The 20,793-nt window shown below is 40.9% G+C and overlaps 1 protein-coding gene and 1 non-coding gene across 2 annotated transcripts in view; one reads left to right on the forward strand and one right to left on the reverse strand.

Moving 5' to 3' along the window:
* Positions 1-14,712, reverse strand: part of LASP1 (LIM and SH3 protein 1) — a 48,801-nt gene extending 34,089 nt beyond the window's left edge. The window contains exon 1 of the mRNA XM_063458813.1: positions 14,362-14,712. Within this exon, the coding sequence (XP_063314883.1) occupies positions 14,362-14,430 (69 nt within the window). The 5' untranslated portion in view covers positions 14,431-14,712. The remainder of the gene's footprint in view (positions 1-14,361) is intronic.
* A 1,680-nt stretch (positions 14,713-16,392) lies between these two features.
* Positions 16,393-16,464, forward strand: TRNAC-GCA (transfer RNA cysteine (anticodon GCA)). Its single transcript has one exon. It is a non-coding gene; the product is annotated as a tRNA-Cys (tRNA).
* Positions 16,465-20,793: the final 4,329 nt, after the last annotated feature.

Raw genomic sequence — 20,793 nt, forward strand, 5'->3', positions numbered from 1 at the left:
CTAAAATATAAGAGTAAAATGGCTTCTAAAAGGAATTCAGAATCTAAACACAATCAGAAAAAAAATTCAAGAAGATAAAAGAGGAAAAAAAGAATCTGAGTATTTTCAAGTAATACAATGAAGAGAGATCCACCCCCCTTCACTCAGATCAGCCACTTGGACACAATTATTTTACAACCCAAGCAAAACTACAACAACGTATGGACGCACAACTTAAAACAAGAGTTAAAAAAATACTTCCATGTTCAAAATGAGCAGCATAAAAGAAAGAATACAAAATATGCATAATAGGGCGGAATCCATTGAATTTGACCTGGAGGAATCCAGGTTAGAAGTTTAAAATACGGTTATTGAAACTAAAATTATCAGAGGCTGAATACTGAACGATAAGGAAGAATCTTCCGATCAGGGGAATTTCAGGGAAATAAAATGAACAACATAGACAACATATTTGTGGTCTCTTTGTACTGCTCTAGGGTTGGAAGAAAAACAAAACGCTTGATTGTATAGAGGGCCCAATCGCACATTTAAACAGAAGAATCTCCCTGAATACATTCCCCGAGATGTCATTGTTAGATTTACAACTTTTCCATTAACAGAAAAAATTATGATGGGTTTCAGGAGTTCTAATCTAACCCCTTAAGGGCACATGACATGTGTGACATGTCATAATTCCCTTTTATTCCAGAAACTTGGTCCTTAGGCGGTTAAAAGACCCAAAACATGAGAAAATAGCCTTGTTTCAAGATCAGTTGACACAAGACAAAAAAAAAAATTCTAACTGATCTCCTTCGGTATTTAAATCTTAAATATGCTTGGGGTTTTCCCTTTCGACTCTACATTGTAACAAAAACTGTCTGTGTTACAATAGACAATTTGGAAAAAGCCCAGGAATGGCTAGATTAAAATGCAGTTTAGTAGTTGATTTTTTGGTAAAAAGGGGAAGGAGGGCAGTACATTGACTAAGAATCTATATATTTATTGTGATAAATGAGAAATGTTTCATATCAATAAGACCACTTTATGGGTATTAAAATCAAGGTTTATGATATACACTTAGTAATTCTTAATAGGATATTCTCAGAAGGTGGGATGTAGAATCCCTATTGATATAACACTATTTGATTTAATTAGTTGATGTGTTTTTTCCCCCCCTCTATCAATAAGTGTTTAATTTTTGCTAAAACTATTTTGACTACTTACAACGTGAAGGCACTCCTGGCACTATAACCACTATATTGAACTGGATATACAGAGTACAGAATAAGTTCAGAGAATTTGGGGCTAATAATATATATGCGGCAATCAGCTGTGACTTCCCCACAAACAAAAACACCATACAAACACTTGATCAGATCATGAGTGGTATCGTATCCAAATTCCTTAACATAAAACAAAATGCGAATTATGGGAACACTTTCCCCCACCAAACATTTTCAGTTAATTCAATGTTATGGGGGCAGAAGGGGCATGCTCTATCTTACATTCCTGCTAATGCTCTCAGCAGACTACTGGCCTGTCATTGAAAGAAATAGTACATACCTTTATCTTAATGGGTTGATGCACTCAGCCCATCACTGGCCACTCTGCTAAACTTTCTTATACTATCGTGGCAGAAAGTAAGGGAACTAGAGAATCCATTGTGACAGTTGTGTCGGGCACTACAGGATTCATTTCACAGTTAAAGCATTGGAAAATGGTTTATACCCCGATGGTAAGACAGCATCCTGACACTCCTGCTCTTATTATAGTTGGAAGACAGTGATGAGAGATGTGCATTATGCATTAGTCGTCAACTGGATTTCCTAAATAATTCTACAGCTCAGTTTCCTAAACGGTGAACAGAGTTGTGTATAAACAGATAGCAGCCATAGTAAGACTTATTTTACTGAGCAGTTCCAATCATCCTATGTGGGAACTGCTCGATAGGGGATTATGCGGATAAAATCAGCCAGATAAGACCAGACCTGAAAGACACTACTAGAGTAGGAATTTCAAACTACATCTCCCATGAGTCTCTGGCCAGCTTTTGCATTTGAAATACTCAGAGTTGTAGGCCATCAATCTCATCCTGGTGTGGGGACGATTCTGTCTGCAATGGACACTTTCAAATGTATTTTTTTTTTATCATTATTCTTAATTTACATTTTTGGAAAGATATTTTAATACATTAGGTATTGCACTAAAAACAGACACATTTTAAGAAAATAATCCATTAATGCATAGAATTGGAATAGTATAATGTTCTATTTTAAAACTATTACTATGGAACAAATGAGTGGACGCTATAAATTTGGTTGGTCTGAAACATCCCCTTTTCTTGTGACAGTCAGTAAATAATGTTTCATTTCCCGTCCTCCAGCTTTTTACAGAATCATGACATGTGTCACTTCAACAAAAAAAGGTCTACAACAGTGACTTGATCTGGTGTTCAGTGAGTCTATCCAGTCCACTAATATGCTGAGCAGTGAATTTAATGTATGCAGTAAAGATAACTCACCTGCAAACGGAATTGCAAGTTAATTAATTATTAACAATTCCTACACCTTGGTCATTAGAAATGCTGCATGTATTAAAAGATTTGAAATAAATGTTATCGTTATATGCAAAAGATATACATTGGCTGATAGTCTTTTCTACAGCAACATGTTATAATTTTATCATCTTGCGATGGGTAAAGGGACTTCTGGATAAACTACTTGCATGTTTTAATAGAAGTCAAAATTGGAAGTATTGTATAAATCTAAAATTTGGCATGCTTCAGATGTAAAGTGTTGAGCAGAGCAACCAGATGCAATCCCTTACACCCTTTGATTCCTGCTTAATCCCAGTGTCTCATGAAATGAATCCCATTATGTCACTTACCAGCTACTTGTTGCTTTCAGTTAAACAAAATACGGCTATAATTATGGTCACTGACGATAAAAGGGACACTCTAGGCCAGGGGTACCCAAAAAGTAGATCACCAGATGTTTTAAAACTACAGCTTCCATGATGCTTTGTCATTCTAAAGGCGTTCAAAGCATCACAGGAGTTGTAGTTTTACAACATGTGGGAATCTACCTTTTGGGCACCCCTGCTCTAGGCATTCACTAAACTGGCTTGTTAAAGGTAAGTTTCTTTAAAAAACAGTTTTGTAAAGTTTAGGCATCTTTGTGGTTAAATCCCTTGAAAGCTGTTTAACTCTTCCATTAAGAGTGCCTCTGTGGGCCTCCTGGCACCATAAAAAAAACTTATTTTCGATTACACTGTTTTGGAGCCTAGAATTACATTTTAAGTAATGGCGGCCCTCCATTATGCTATGAACTGCAGGCTTCCTTGACGCAATACACCTAATATTAGTATATCCCATAGATATGTCTCTATGTGTGCTTTAATATATAAAAGTGAACCTGTGGACAATTCCCTAGGGAGCAAATTATTTATAAAGAAACAAAAAAAGTTTGCACTCTAATTTGACAGCCAAGCTAATGCACTAATTTTAAAGGGATCCTACAGTGCCAGGAACCTGTTTTCCTGGCACTATAGGTTTTTAAGGAGCCCCTCCGTCCCACGGGGGTTAAGGGGTAAAAACCCTTTTAGCTACTTACCTGAATCCAGCGCCGATGTCCCTCGGCTCCTCCACCACCGACACCAGCCAGCGGGGGAGACCTAATGCGCATGCGTGGCAATGGCATTAATGGGGAAATCTGACGCTGGAGGTCCTCATGCAGAGCGTGAGGACGTCCAGTGTCAGATAACAGACCAAAGGTCTGTTTAGATTCCAGAAGCTCCCCCCAGTGGCGGTCTGGTAGACAGCCACTGAGGGCAAACTTAGTGCTGCAATGTAAAACATTTTACATTCTAGCTCTAAGTGCAATAGGGACACAGCACCCAGACCACTTCAATGAGCTGAAGTGGTCTGAGTGCCTACAGTGTCCCTTTAAGGAACAACATTCCTGTCAACTGTTAGACAGTATCCAAATGTAACATGGCATAGGGACAATTTTTTATAACTGAGTGTTCAGTTCTTAAACACCATACATAGAAGCAATGACTGTGCATTCTAGGTAAAATGATGGTGCCCCTTGCAATAAAGTTCAGATACAGGTAATGCCCTGCAGTCAGTTTAGAACATACTTTACAGATTATCTTAATATAAAGATAAAAAGACAGACAATACTTTGGGTGAAAAATGCCGGATTTAGGAAAGAGGTGTGGCTAAAAACAACTGTAGGTTGTTTGAATGTAGAAAAATAAGGAATGTTTCAGTTTTAAGTCAGTCTCCTTTATTAGATGTTGTAATGTGTTCTACTCAAACAAATGACTGAATATTATTTTATGCCTCCTTCACCAGAGTCCCCTTAATGATGCCGAGAGGAGTGCACTCGTATAGGAAACAGCTCGAGTCCTAATCACTACACAGTCCAGTCAAGGATAATGAGATTTTGACCTACCACTGGATATATAATAGACAACAATTAAAGGGACACTATAGTCACCAAAAAAACCTTAACTTTATGAAGCGGTTTTATTGTTTAGATCATGCCTCTGAAGTTTTACTGCTTAATTTTCTGCCATTTAGGAGTTAAATCAGTTTTGTTTCTGTTTATGAAGCCCTAGCCACATCTCTCTGGCCATGCCTAACACAGCCTGCATGAAAAAAATGGTTTCACTTTCAATCAGATGTAACGTGTTTTAAAAGTGTTTAACTCCTACTCTGTAAATTGAACGTTATATACACACAGGAGACTTCTTCAGGGTCTAGCAAGCTACTAACAGAGCAGGAGATACGAAATTCTAAATGAAAGAATTTACAACAAAAGGCAGTGTAAATATTAGATGACTCTTTACAGGGAGTGTGAGGAAGGCTGTGTAAGTCACATGCAGGGAGGTGTGGCTAAGGCTGCATAAACAAAGTTATTTAATTCATAAATGACAGGGAATTGAGCAGTGAGACTGCAGTGGCATGATCTATAGACCAAAACGGCTTCATTAATTTAAAGTTGCTTTGGTGACTATAGTGTCCCTTTTAAGTTAGATCTAACAAATGCTTTCCTTTAAGCTAGAAACACTAAAAAGAAAAGAAAAACTAACTTACACTTGTCTTGTGTTAGGAGTAAACCATTCTTTGGTGGGAAAACATATACAGGGGTTATTCACTAAGTGAGACTTCAAATGTAATTCCAATTTAAGGCCACTATAGCCGACTTTAGGAAGGTTTGCCATTCAGCTACTTTAGCCTTTGAATCTTCACTTTAGTAAACCCTGTCAGAGTTGTTAATTAATGTTAGACTTTAAAGTGATTTTTAAATTGTACACTAAATCAGCCAATCGAGAAGCTTAGCTGAATTTCTCCAACTCAAATTTTTTTTATTTGAAATTGTTATTGATTCTTGCTTTTAAGAATACAGTTTTAAGTCTGCTATTCAACAAAACATGAAATTCATGCATGGTGTGAAAAGTTGTCTATTGGTTTTAAGTCAGTGTACCTCTGTTGCTTCCTCTAAACAGGATTGGTCAAAACACAACGTCATGTACCCAGGACATTTCCTACACATGAAACACAGAATTGCATTGTATATGCAGGAAGTGAATGTACAAGCGTAGATTTTGACACAGAGGAAGTTGTATATCTTGGCAAGCTTGTACTGAACATAAAAGGAAACACAAGCAGGTTAAGATGACCGTTGTAAAGTGCAAAATCTCAAAAAGTATTTTTTTTTTTTTTTTTTTTAAATAAGACACTAAGCACACATACACACAAAAAAACCCCAGTAAACAATCAGTATAGTGGTTATGGTACACAGACGCCTTCCTCTATTTTCTATTGTCAAAATGTTTGAAAGTGGTATAATAAAAACCGGTGTTATTACCAGCGCCTGCAAACCTACCATTCTTTCTTTACCCACTCACTAAGATAATGTGGAATTTGCACTGCATTATACATATCAATTACATCTAGCCTAGATGGTATTTGATAGACTGAGAACACTTGGCTAACTTAACAATATGCTCTCAGGCTATCACTGCTGCTTAAAATGGACACATATTATATTGATAATGCATGAATTAGGCATAGTCTTTTCTGGCTGTTACCCTTGCCCCAATCTTTCCACATCTCCATTATTGTCAGTAATAAAATGTTTTTAAAGGGACACTCCAGGCACCCAGACCACTCCAGCCTATTGAAGTGATCTGGGTGCCAACTCCCATCACCATTAACCCTGTAAGTGTAATTATTGCAGTTTTCATAAAGTCCTCCTCTAGTGGCTGTCTAGTGAGGACTTTTGGCTTCTTAGACTACTTCTGGTCGTCTAAACAATGCTGGACGTCCTCACGCTATGCACAAGGACCTCGAGCGTCACCGGAATCCCCGTAGGAAAGCATTAAATAATGCTTTCCTATGGGGAGGTCTAATGGGCGCACACCGGGGGAGGAGCGTGGGCGAAGCCTGACCCAGCACCGAGGGACATTGGAGCTGGTTTCAGGTAAGTGTCTGAAGGGGCTTCCGCGACATGGGACAGGGGGCACCCCAGGATTCACTAGTGCCAGGAAAACTGGTTTGTTTTCCTTGCACTGGAGAAGCCCTTCAAAATGAAAACATCTACAGATGTTTTCTATTTAAGGTACGTTATAGTCCAAAGGTTGATCAGCATTAATTATGGATTAGATATGTAGGATGTAGCTGTATACATATTATAGCAGAAATGTAAATATTGCATCATTCCATTAATCTAAGTTAATTGAATTTGTGTCCGCAGCTATAAAATACCATTGTTACTCCACAAATCTACGTACACACAATGAACAACTGTAATTTAAGTCATACTCCAAATATGAGTGATTAACCTATTAAACTGGAGTTCACCTTGCAATAATTGCATCATTACCTATGTATTTCTAATGGCATATAGCAAAATCAGTTCAGATAACTGTTAAACAAACTAAACTAATCAGAAACATTACTATTTTAAATATGAAATCTTTATCTGGTTGCAAATATTAAAGGAACACTATAGGGTCAAGGACACAAACATGTATTCCTGCCCCTATAGTGTTAAAATCACCATTTAGTTGGCATTTAGTTGGCTTTACATTTAAAACTGATTAGATAGATAGATAGATACACACAACGTTTTCAGCATTAAAGGGACATGCATCACTTTGAGACAACTGTCTCATTCAAAAGACATTGTCTGACTTTGCATGCTTTAAAAAGCAGTTTTTTTGTTTGTTTGTTTTCATATTTACTTGCTTCTTTGATGTGATGTAACCAATCAGGGTCTTATCCCTAGGAATGCAAAAAAAGTGCACCGGGCATGCCTGACAGATTTACACATGTGCATTTGGAAGATCTATTCACCTTGCTACATCCTGACAGGGAAAGAAGAGAGGGAGTGTGATCATGCACAGCAGGCTCTGGTGTCAGGTCTCTCGCTCTCCTGCTGATGCACAATGATGCCCTGTTTCTGTCATTAGTGGACTGGCTTGAAATTGAGATGGGCAGAGGGGGGTAGGAGGGCTAAATAAACTCCCCTAGCAAGAGGCATGTCCAACAATGTAATGTTATATTGGTTTTAAAAGTATTTACTTGCTAGTTAAAAAAAAAAAATATGAATATTGTGAAGTGATGCAAGTCTTTTTAATTATAATTACAAATACAGCATTGCACCTGAATTATCTGCAATGCATCTCTTACAGAAGACATGGACTATCTTTCTTTCAGTAAGTATTATCCCTCAAGCTATAGGATATATATTTATGATTGTGCTAGTATAATGTGTAGAGTAACTGCCTACCTAACAGGTTTTGTGGATTTCAGAGATCCTTTTAGAAAAGCAGGTCATAGTCATACAAGGAGTAATCAATCAGTAACTGGTTGATGTGGACTAGATGTGCATATGTATATAGAAGGGAAAGAAAACGGATAGACGTGCAATCAGTATCAAATATATACACTATAATAAATGGTAAAGAACAAGAAATATAAGGTATTAGAAATATAATGCATTACAAATGTACGTGCATACTTAACCCCTTAAGGACACATGCCATGTGTGACATGTCATGATTCCCTTTTATTCCAGAAGTTTGGTCCTTAAGGGGTTAAAGGGTTACTCCAATAACCATAAACACTTCAGCATTTTGAGGCCACCCTTGAGCTTGCAGCCTATATGTGAAGCATTTCAGTACGGAACACTGCACATACAGAGATATTTAGACCAGCTGCCTGAGGTGTAACCCTACCTCTGGCAACGTCATTAGCCAGTCCGGAACAAGAGTTAATTCTGTGCATATTTCTTTGCACATAAGTTCATACATATACGGAGCAAGCTCAATTGCTACTAAATGGGTGGCAGGATCAAAATCAGGCATCTATAGCTTTGTAAAAAACAGAGGCTGGTCAGCAGGCTTTCCAGGAGACTCGATATCCAGCTAGACCATGGTAAGTGGCAAACCATTGCTAAATTGCCAAACACCAATGAAATTTGCATGCAGATTCCATTTATTTCTTAATTTTAGAACTTTGCATCACTTTTCTGATTACTACATGTTGATATAACTCATCAAAAAATGATTTAAAATAGTAAGGAGTAGGACAGGCATAGGCAACCTTCGGCACTCCAGATGCTCTGGACTACACCTCCCATGATGCTTTGCCAGCATTATTAGCGTAAGAGCATTATGGGGGATGTAGTCCACAACATCTGGGGTGCCGAAGGTTGCCTATCCCTGGAGTAGGAGTAAGAATAAACTAAAAAATTGTTTTTACTGCAACAGACCTAAAAAAAAAAAATTCAAAAAATAAATGTGAAAGGTGTGTAAGAGTGGGAGAAAGACAACTCTACTTGCTTTCAAAGTTAAACTATGCACCGTCATTCACAGTTCATTTCATTCATAAAACCACCTAAGGACAACATAAAAAGGTTTAGACCAGGCATGCTAATACAAAATAAGATTGGTTGTAGATCATGCACACAGGGGTGGGAAAAAACCCAATGTATATTATTTGCACTGTTCTATGCGTATTTACAAAGTAAAGATAAAAAAAAAATCCATGATGCCTTTAAGAAAATTTACACTCAGTTAAATGAGGATAGGAAAATGTAAACATTGTATTTGATAATTATTCAAATACCCTAAAAGAAGAAGTTACCACTCAGCTTCATAAGGCTGCTGATTCTTCCATCACGAGATACAAGGTGATTTAACCATGTAAGGAGTTGCATACCTTCTGAACCAAAATTTACACCCATTATGAGAACAAGCTATGAAGATATCACTAATCAGACAGGTTTTTTTTTTGTTTGCATGGTTTCTTTGACTTGTGTTATACTAACTGTCTTATTAGTGGAAATTAATAGATTTCTGATTTAATCTTATTACCTAGGTCTTGCTATGTACCTTTGCCTTCATTTTGCACTGGCTTCATTATATTCTTGTGAATAGCTCAGACAGACTGACTTTAAAATTCTCGAAGGCTTGGTGATCATTAATAAATTCCTATTTTGCACTAATTACACTATTAAATAAAAATAACGCAATTTATAACTTGAGAGACAGATCATATATATATATATATATATATATATATATATATATATATATATATATATATATATATATATAGATATAGGATATATTATTCACACATACATCTAAGAAAGCAAAATTAGTTTGAACCAATCTGAAGTGGTTTCAAGAGTGAAAAAAGGGTGTCTTTATAAAACAAAAAACAACACCTCTACATGTCTGCACTTCAAATCACTAAAATAATGGTATTTAACAGGAGAAAAATCTGCCCCGTGTTTGTGGAATGTACGTCTTCTAAAGATGCCATAAAATATTTGTGTCTGTGAAACACATGGGCCATGGGAGAGCAGAAAGTTAAAGTTTTAGTAGCACACACACAACCTCTGATGTCTTGTACCTGGAACATGTCTATATCTGTCACGCATTGGTTAATAGTGCCGGTAAGGAAAATAAGGAAAAATTAAACATCTGCTTAAAGAACCACTCTAGGCACCCAGACCACTTCAGCTTAATGAAGTGGTCTGGGTGCCAGGTCCAGCTAGGGTTAACCCATTTTATTATAAACATAGCAGTTTCAGAGAAACTGCTATGTTTATACATTGGTTAAGCCTTCCCCCTAATCCTCTAGTGGCTGTCTCATTGACAGCCGCTAGAGGCGCTTGCGTGATTCTCACTGTGAAAATCACAGTGAGAGCATGCAAGCGTCCATAGGAAAGCATTGTAAATGCTTTCCTATGCGACCGGCTGAATGCGCGCGCAGCTCTTGCCGCGCGTGCGCATTCAGCCGACAGGGCGGAGAGGAGACGGAGAGGAGGAGGAGAGCTCCCCGCCCAGCGCTGGAAAAAGGTAATTTTTACCCCTTTTCCCCTTTCCAGAGCCGGGCGGGAGGGGGACCCTGAGGGTGGAGGCACCCTCAGGGCACTCTAGTGCCAGGAAAACGAGTATGTTTTCCTGGCACTAGAGTGGTCCTTTAATGGGAGAGGGATAACATGTACACTATGCCATCCAACATGGGAAATGGTTTCTCTTCCTTATTAGGTACATGAGGAGAGGTGTCTTTCATGGAATAACATGTGGAGAGAATTGAATCACCCTAATGATGGAAGCAACTAGTTTGCATAGAAAGAAGCAAGGTTCACGTGGAGATTTAGAACAGAGAAGAGTGTTCCCCATTACAGAAAATAGATTCTTGGCCAGAAGCAGGAAGGACTGGCAGTCAGTACTCAGACAAAAAGGTTTGAGCTATTGATGTAGGGAAAAGGCAGAGAGGAAGATAAAATCCAGATAATTGCTATGGGGGAGATAAAAACTATTAGCTTCTCCAAAGAGAAGAGTATTTTTTTTTTATCATCAACCAGGATGGAAAGAGAGATTCCAAAGATAACTTCTTACTTTAATCAGCCTCTCAAGTCACAAGAGGTGACTAAAGTCCAGCAAGTATTCAACACAGAAAACTTATTGTGCAACAAGTATGCCTTACACGGATATACATGCAAAAACAAAGAAAGGCACGCTAATAGACAGGCATTTACACAACACTCCAGAATTTCTTAGTTCTATTCAGTTTAACGGAAGCAATACACAAAAGGAGACCATTTACAGAGGGTGGGGGGACTTGGGCGGAGAAAGTATGCTGCAAGATATTTTAGCCCTGGGAAAATGAACTCCAGGGGTCAGGACTAGGCAGTGTGGAGGGAGCTATTAACCCTTGCCAGCACAAAAAAAAAAAGTATCTGCACGTCACAGAAAGAGTTAAACTAAAACATGTTTTAACAAAGGTGACCTAAAAAAAAATAATAATAATAGTAAGTAGAATAGAACTGCCAAATTGTTGCTACATGCATGCAAGCAGATAATGGAAAATTCACAGTGCTTCCCCATAAACCGCTTTTTATTTCTATTCCCTTTCAGTAGATTGTTTCCCTAATGCAAATTAGGATGTATTTACATACATATATTTTTGGTAATAGTTATTGCTTAACTCGAATTATGATTTTGGGGAGGTGGGGGTTGGACTTCCCAAGCAGGAAGACTGAGAGGGAGTGGATGTAGGAGGCGATAACGGGTTAACTCCAAGAAAATAAATGATATGCAGTAGATGCCAGGGATAGATGAACTTCCGCATACATGGCGGCTTAAAAGAGGGAGGGGGCATTACACAAGAGGTAGACATAAGGGTCAAAATGTACTCAAAGCAGAGGATAAGAAAGGGGCTCTGTATTTTGCAGCACAAATCTGAGTGACTGGATTACTCTGTAGCAAGGACTAGCTGTGATAAGGGATTCAGGATGTGCACCACCCATCAGCAGTATGTACACATCAAGTAGTACACTAAACAGAAACAACTGACCAATATAGAATATCACCTACAGAATGTTTTGCAAATTGACAATTTTGAGTCAACCCTATTCTGTGATGCTTGAATAAATGTAGTCTAAAGATATCCACAGACAAATGAACAATAAAATCCCAGATGAAGATGAATTGTGACAAGTAATACTTGTTCATATTTAGGACACATGGCCAAGTACAACTGATACTCACTGTGTGTGTTACACACACACACAAGGTCAAGTACCTAGCATGAATGTTCTATAAATGCTGAATAGGCCTTGTAGGTTACTCTATGCGTACAAAGACATGCAGTTTATTGAAATGGCACAATTAAGAGATGTCCTGCTACAGCAGTTAAAAACCAACATTAGAATAAGAAATTGAAATGAAATAATACATTTAACATGGCAAGGTTCAAAAAAACAAGTAATTAAATTTCTAGGCTTAATATGGTAAACAATTTGTATATCAAAATGTGTCCCTTGTGCAAAAGTACTGAGGAGGTGGATATCTGTCAGCATATGAGGTGTATGTAGAAATTCTAGTATACAAGTAGGAAGGCCTAAAGAGGAAGGCCCGTTTCATTCTAAAAGGTGCATATCCAAGTTTAGACTGAAGGATATGCAGCTCATGTAATGTACACTATGCCAAGTATACCTGATACTTTTGCTTAAGCCCCATGTGCATTTTACAATGTATTAAGGATTTAATAGTACACTGCTACATGACAACAGTTTGCAAACATAGGGGGGTGTTCAGGATGTATCACTAAACTAAGTGCATATTTGTAATGCTAGATACTAGGGTGCAGAGCAGGTATAACAAAGGAAAATGCACATGTGCTTGGGATCATACTATTGGGCAGTTCAACCATATGTGGGAACCATAAGTGGGCAATGTACTTATGAGAGAGAACAAACCTGGTCTCTGAACATATATATATCCCTTGGAGTTATACATTGGGGTAAATATTCAGTGTCTATATAATACATATTGAACAACATGCATGTGTAGAGGACTTGTATGTGCACTACAAGTCTCGGCAGAGAGCGTGTATGCAAACTAGGCGCTTGGGCAGAGTACTTGTATATGAACTACACACTTGGGCAGAGTACCTGTATGCAAACCCCGTGCTTGGGCAGAGTACCTGTATGCAAACCCCGTGCTTGGGCAGAGTACCTGTATGCAAACCCCGTGCTTGGGCAGAGTACCTGTATGCAAACCCCGTGCTTGGGCAGAGTACCTGTATGCAAACCCCGTGCTTGGGCAGAGTACCTGTATGCAAACCCCGTGCTTGGGCAGAGTACCTGTATGCAAACCCCGTGCTTGGGCAGAGTACCTGTATGCAAACCCCATGATTGGGCAGAGTACCTGTATGCAAACCCCATGATTGGGCAGAGTACCTGTATGCAAACCCCATGATTGGGCAGATTACCTGTTTATGTAGGTTATATGCTTGGGTAGAGTAAGTGTATGTAGGCTACATGTTTGGGTAGAGTATGTGTATGTAATATATATGCAATGGAGGAGCACATAAGAACTAGTATATGTTCCATGAAGAGTTTTTATAGAGGAAAGAGGAGTATATGTATGGGATAGGAAGGCAGAATATATGTAGAAGATGGTGTATATTGGAAGGTAGAGCATGTGTATGAGATAGTGTTAGGAAGGCCGGGTATATGCATGAAGTGGTGTATATTGGAAGGCAGAGTAGTTGTAGGATATAGAGTATATTGGAAGGTAGGGTATATGTATTATATGGTGTATATTGGAATGCAGGGTAGAGCTATGAGATTATGTATACTGGAAAGCATATCTATGAAGTGGTGAATATTGGGAAGCAGGGTAGATGTATGAGATGGTGTATATTAAAAAAAGCCATGGAAAATTTATTATATGGTGTATATCGGGATGCAGGGTATATGTATGAGATGGGACAGGTCAAATATGGTGTATATCGGGATGCAGGGTATATGTAATGTATGGTGTATATCGGGATGCAGGGTATATGTAAGGTATGGTGTATATTGGGATTCAGGGTATATGTATGATACATGTAAGGTATGGTGTATATTGGGATTCAGGGTATATGTATGATACATGTAAGGTATGGTGTATATTGGGATTCAGGGTATATGTATGATACATGTAAGGTATGGTGTATATTGGGATTCAGGGTATATGTATGATACATGTAAGGTATGGTGTATATTGGGATTCAGGGTATATGTATGATACATGTAAGGTATGGTGTATATTGGGATTCAGGGTATATGTATGATACATGTAAGGTATGGTGTATATTGGGATTCAGGGTATATGTATGATGCATGTAAGGTATGGTGTATATTGGGATTCAGGGTATATGTATGATACATGTAAGGTATGGTGTATATTGGGATTCAGGGTATATGTATGATACATGTAATGTATGGTGTTTATTGGGATTCAGGGTATATCTATGAGATGGTATATGTAATATATGGTGTATATTGGGATGCACAGCATTACCTTGTCCAGACAGTTGACTTTCTCGGTTGGATAGACGATCTTCGTGCACCGGGCACAGCTCGGGTTCATTGTGGCGGGCTGTCTGTCTGTCTATATCTGTAGCTGTCTGTCTGTCTGTCTGTCTCTCAGTGTGTCCCTGTCACAGTGTCCGTGGAGCAGTCTAATTCCCTCCCGCTCACTCAGACTGTACAGCTCTCCTGCGGCTGTCTTTCTGGACTCTCCTGCTCTCTATACCCTTCTCCCCGGTGGTGTCCGGCCGTCTCTCGCCAGCCGTCTCTTGCAGTCTCTTTGCCGCGCTGTCGGTGACAAACAGTAGGGGCGGGGGCCGCGGGGGCGCGCACTGTGCGGGTAACACTAGGTGGACCCTAGCGTGGAGCGCGCGCCAACCAGCGACCGCAGACACGGTGACGCGCAGCGCGAGCCCGGAATGGGGGCGTTTCCATGGGAGCGAGAGTGTGACTGTGTGTGAAAGGTGTACATCACAGTAACTGTGTGTATAATATGTATATATTACACTAACTGTGTGTACAATATGTAAATATTACACTAACTGTGTGTACAATATGTATATATTACACTAACTGTGTGTACAATATGTATATATTACACTAACTGTGTGTACATTGTATATATTACACCAACTGTGTGTACATTGTGTATATTACACTGTGTGTACAATGTGTATATTACACTACTGTGTGTACAATATGTATATATGACACCAACTGTGTGTACATTGTATATATTACACCAACTGTGTGTACAATATGTATATATTACACCAACTGTGTGTACAATATGTAAATATTACACTAACTGTGTGTACATTGTATATATTACACTAACTGTGTGTACAATATGTATATATTACACCAACTGTGTGTACATTGTATATATTACACTAACTGTGTGTACAATATGTATATATTACACCAACTGTGTGTACAATATGTAAATATTACACTAACTGTGTGTACATTGTATATATTACACTAACTGTGTGTACAATATGTATATATTACACCAACTGTGTGTACATTGTGTATATTACACTGTGTGTACAATGTGTATATTACACTACTGTGTGTACAATATGTATATATGACACCGACTGTGTGTACATTGTATATATTACACCAACTGTGTGTACATTGTATATATTACACTAACTGTGTGTACAATGTGTATATTACACTGTGTGTACAATGTGTACAATTACACTACTGTATGTACAATATGTATATATGACACCAACTGTGTGTACATTGTATATATTACACCAACTGTGTGTACAATATGTATATGTTACAGTAACTGCGGTTACAATTTGTATATTTTACAGTAGCTGTGTGTGAAAGGTGTATATTACAGTAACTGTTTGTACAATGTGTATATATTACAGAAACTGTGTGTATAGTGTATATATTACAGTAACTGTGTGTACAATTTGTATATATTACAGTAACTGTGTGTACAATGTGTATATATTATGGCAACTGTGTATATTACACTATTACATTAACTGTATATATTTTGTATATTACAGTAACTGTATAAATGTATTTTGCAGTAGTTGTGTGTATATTACAATATCTGTGTGTACAGTGTGTATTGCAGTACCTGTGCTTGTACGTTGTATGTATTCTAGTACATGTATATGTATATTGTGTGTATTGCAGTAGCTGTGTGCAGAGATTACGGTACCTGTTTGTGTGCATTGTGCATATTGTAGTACCTTTGTTTATATATTGTGTAGTTTACAATACGTGTGTATGCTGGGGTACTTATGTGATTGAACATGTTATGATATATTGTGTTAATAATTAGAAACATTTGTGTAGCTGGGGCTCATAAATGTACAGAGTGGTGTATGGATTATCTATTATTTATAAAGTGCAAAGAAAGCACTTCTAATGAAATGGAAGAATGTGGTCTGTGTATACTAATATTTATAAATACAAATTTTATGTCTAAGTATACGTATACGGTGTTAAGACATGTACAAATGTTCAACTGGAATTAATATAGAACGGGGGTATAGCTCAGTGGTAGAGCATTCGACTGCAGATCGAGAGGTCCCTGGTTCAAATCCGGGTGCCCCCTTCGTTATTTTTGCTTATTCATTTAAAGTTTATAAAACATTTTGGCCCTTGTATTTAATTTTTCGTGTGAAATTTTGATACTTTAACATACATTTCACCCTTCATAGAAAAAAAACAGTACATTATGCTAGCCATTCCAAATTTATAAATTGAATTATTTTTCTATATTCCAATAGGGGGCACACAAGCTCTAACCCAGAAGTATCTTTCCTATAGTTACACCACTGCTTTCATTCGTGGAAGCTATTGCATGATTTAACCCCCTACTACACAATGCTTCCCCAGGGTGAACTGTCACTAAAAAGTGAATGGCACATTCTAACAGCTAACTAATAGACTCTGTAAGAATTTCAGTGACATTCCAACCCAGTCAAATGATATATTGAGACAAAGTAAGGACTACTATGTCTTAGTATTTTCAAATGTGTCACAAAAGGCAGATATACCTTTGTCAAGTTTTGACATTCCACCAGCTGACACCAGTGATGGTTGTAGGGAAAAAGGCTCTGTGAATGGAGGGTGTACTCCATAGACCTCAGTGTTGTATTCGTACACATGAGCTAGAGTACAACACTGACGTGGGCTAGTAGCAGAAGTGCCTGGAGCCGAAGAGGACAGGTAGAAGGACCATGGCAGTGGCCGAGAGGGAAAGGTTCCGGTAAGTACCCTGCATCCCGTGACCATCAGACACCTGGGGAAGCAGTTGTCGTCGGGCCTCTTAGGAAATGATGCAAGACCCCAGACAGTGGCACGGCTGCTTTGACTCTTGCTTTTACACTTATTTATGGCTATCATGGCCGCCATCAGGGGATGCAACCGATACAGCAGTATGTGGCCAAGCACTATATTTCCAATGTATGTATATATACGGTGTTTCCCCGGAAATAAGACCGGGTCTTATATTATTTTTTTCCCTGAAAACTCACTAGGGCTTATTTTCGGGGGAGGTCTTATTTCGGACGAAAACGTGTGCTAGAATGCAGGTCTATGTTCGGGGGAATTTCCCGAACATGGTTAAGCGAAGGGCTTATATTAGAAGCATCCCTTGAAAATAAGCTACAGCTTAGTACAGTTTGCACGCCGCGAGACATGCTGTCCGCGTGACAGCCAGACCCAGGGCTCGCCCAGGGGAGAATCACTCACCCAAATTGCATCAGATGTGGCCAAGATCACAGCCAATATGCTGTCCCGTGCAGACAAAGCTGAGATGCTGGCAGAAATCAGGACTGCAATCAGGGAGGAAGTTATGGAGGTGAGGAAAGATCTGACAGCCCTTGAACACAGGGTAGAGGCCCTAGAAGCAGAAAGAGCCCAGACTGTGCAGCACCAACAAGCCACTGCCACTGCCACCACCAGACAGGGCAATGTCCTACTAGATCTTAGGAGACAACTAGAAGATCTGGACAACCGCGGACGGAGAAACAATATCCGCCTACCCGAAAACGCGGACGAAATGCTGCCAGAACTCCTGACAGACCTGTTTACCCATATTCTGGGAGACAGAGCCCCAGAAGATTATGGCATCGAACGAGCCCATAGGGCGCTGCGACCCTTGTCTCCGGAGGGGCCGCCGAGAGACGTAATTTGCTGCTTGCTCTCTTACGCCTTAAAAGACGACATCATGAGAGCGGCGCGAAATCAGCAGAACATCGCCTTTAGAGACGGACAGGTCTCGCTTTACCAAGATCTCTCCGCGCTCACGCTGGAGGCCAGGAGGGCGCTGCGTCCAGTAACCGCCATCCTCAGGGAGCGGAGGATCCCATCCAAATGGGGCTTCCCCTTCAGCCTGCAGGCAAAGGTGGGCTCTACCTGGCATATTATCCGCTGGCCTGCGAATGTACCACGCTTCATACGAGCCACTAGTCTACCCGCGGTGACGGTATATCTAACTGGGTCCTGGAGCGACAACCACAGCATCCACGAGCCGCAAGTGACAGGCCGGGCACGGGCCTCACAGGTAGCGGGTTCCGGCGGGGTGGCCCGGACAGCCACGAAGAATAATGGAGTCCTATGAACCTGGCCCCCTATCTCCCATTCGGCTACCCCAACCGCTGACCTGCCACCTCACCACCCCCCCAGCCAATACAGAATGAAACCACGCGACATCTCTGAAGGCCTGGCCACCAACCGTCAGAAGCACCAGTGAGTGTCGGACACCACGTGATGGCATGGACCCCCACGCACCTGGTCGAGCCACGGCACACCTTGGTATGTACTTGATTCCCTGACCTAAGCCCGTAACACGGGGTTCTGAACCACACTAGCAGGGGGTGGCCTAGCCGGAGCCTCACACCCAGGGGGACACACTCATGGGACAGACTTTGCTTGGACATGCCATGCTAGGACTCGCCCAGCTGCCACGGCCCGGGAACACTAGCTACCTTTGGGTGGGTGGGGAGTGGGGGTGGAGGCCAGGGGACTGCCACCATACCAGGGTTGTACCCACCGCTGTGAGGATTAACTCCCTATGCTCTAGCCTGGCGGGTCCGACCAATTCCAGCACCTTCTGGACAGCCGAGGGTTTTTCAGGCATGAAATGGTGCCACCGAAGAGGGGTTACGGGAGGCTCCTTGGGGGGGGGGAGAGTGGGGGGCCTTGCTCCGCAACTGTTTTATTATGATTGTTACATGGGTTCTAATGTTTGAAAACAATTGCTCGGGCGCTGTAAAGTATGTATAGCAACAGTAACAAACTAGCGTGAAACTAGGGGCCCGAGTCAGATAGCTCACACGCAGGCCACGACAGGGAGGGACGACAAAGGCGGGTGGGGTTTCCTGGGCGGAAACATGCTCGGATAGATCTACAAACTGACACGATAGGTGAGCTGGGAGCCAAGGGAAGGGCTCGCCACGACATTATCGAACGACCCAGACCAGAAGGACCACATACCCCAAGAAACGGACTCACGTTGTATATACACTCGGAGGCCACCGAGGTGACTCACCCCTAGGGGACCAGACACCAGAGGGCGACAAAAACCGAGGTTAGTAACAGTTGCATTACTCTCGGACAGACTTTCCCCCTTCCCAGACACGGGACAGACCTAACCCCCACACCCCCAACCACTGACGCACACATTTCCACATACACCCCACACATAACGCTGATAGCGATGGGCTCTAACTATAAGCCGACACCACTGACCCTATGGTCTAACAATGTGAGAGGCCTAAACATCCCCGAAAAGAGGTACCAACTACTTCGCACACTGTGGGCAGAGAGCGCCTCAGTGGCGTTTTTACAGGAAACTCATTTTCAGGGCGCAGAGGTGCCGACCGTGAGAAACAGGCATTACCACACAGGATTTTATGCCAATCACCCAGATGGGAAGAAGGCCGGAGTAGCAATCCTACTCTCCAGTACAGTCCCATTCGTCTGCATAGAGCAGAAGCTGGACCCCGGGGGTAGATACATATTTATCAAAGGAACAATTGCACAGACCACCTACACATTTGCCTGCTTGTACTCACCTAACCGACGCCAACACGTCTTCCTAACTAAGATGCTAGCCTTACTAAACAAATTCAGAGACGGCCTTCTGATTGTGGCTGGTGACCTCAACTCTCCCCTTGACTCTAGATTGGATACATCTAGGGGAGAAACCTCGATACCAGGTCACTGCTTACGCTCAACAGGGAGGGCTTTAGCCTGGTGTGGCTTGGCAGACTGCTGGAGGGTGGCAAACCCCGAGGGCAGAGATTACTCCTTCTATTCGGCTGTACATCAGCGCTACAGCCAAATTGACTACATCCTAATGGCTCAAGAGGCCTTAACACTACTCCAACGAGCTAGCATTGGGCATATCGCAGACTCTGACCACGCCCCTATTACAGTTCAAATCCAGTCCCCCCTACATAAACCCGCAGAACGGCAATGGAAGTTAAACGAAAACCTATTGCTCGACCTGGCGGACAAGGAACAAGCCAGGCAAGCTCTGACACAATACTTTGAGACTATTAACACTCCAGATACTCCCCCCCTAACCGTCTGGGAGGCACATAAATGCGTTATCAGGGGCCACTATATCAAAATATGCTCACAGCGTAAAAAAGAGCGCACACAACAATTGTCCACCCTAAACGCACAAATCGCCACACTAGAGCAGGCACACAAACAAAATCAGGGGGGGGACGAGTTCCACCAACTGACGGAGCTTAGGAGGTCTCTTGCGCACCCTTAGAAAGTCGGCTCGGCACTTCTTCGAATACTCCAACAAAAGCGGTAGGCTTTTAGCCCGACAACTCCAAGACAGACGAAGGGTGAACCACATACACAAAATTAAAACAAGAGACAAGACCGAAACAAGTTTACCCGACGGTATCCAACGTGC

This window comes from Pelobates fuscus, chromosome 6, assembly GCF_036172605.1.
Source record: "Pelobates fuscus isolate aPelFus1 chromosome 6, aPelFus1.pri, whole genome shotgun sequence".
NCBI classification, from domain to species: domain Eukaryota; kingdom Metazoa; phylum Chordata; class Amphibia; order Anura; family Pelobatidae; genus Pelobates; species Pelobates fuscus.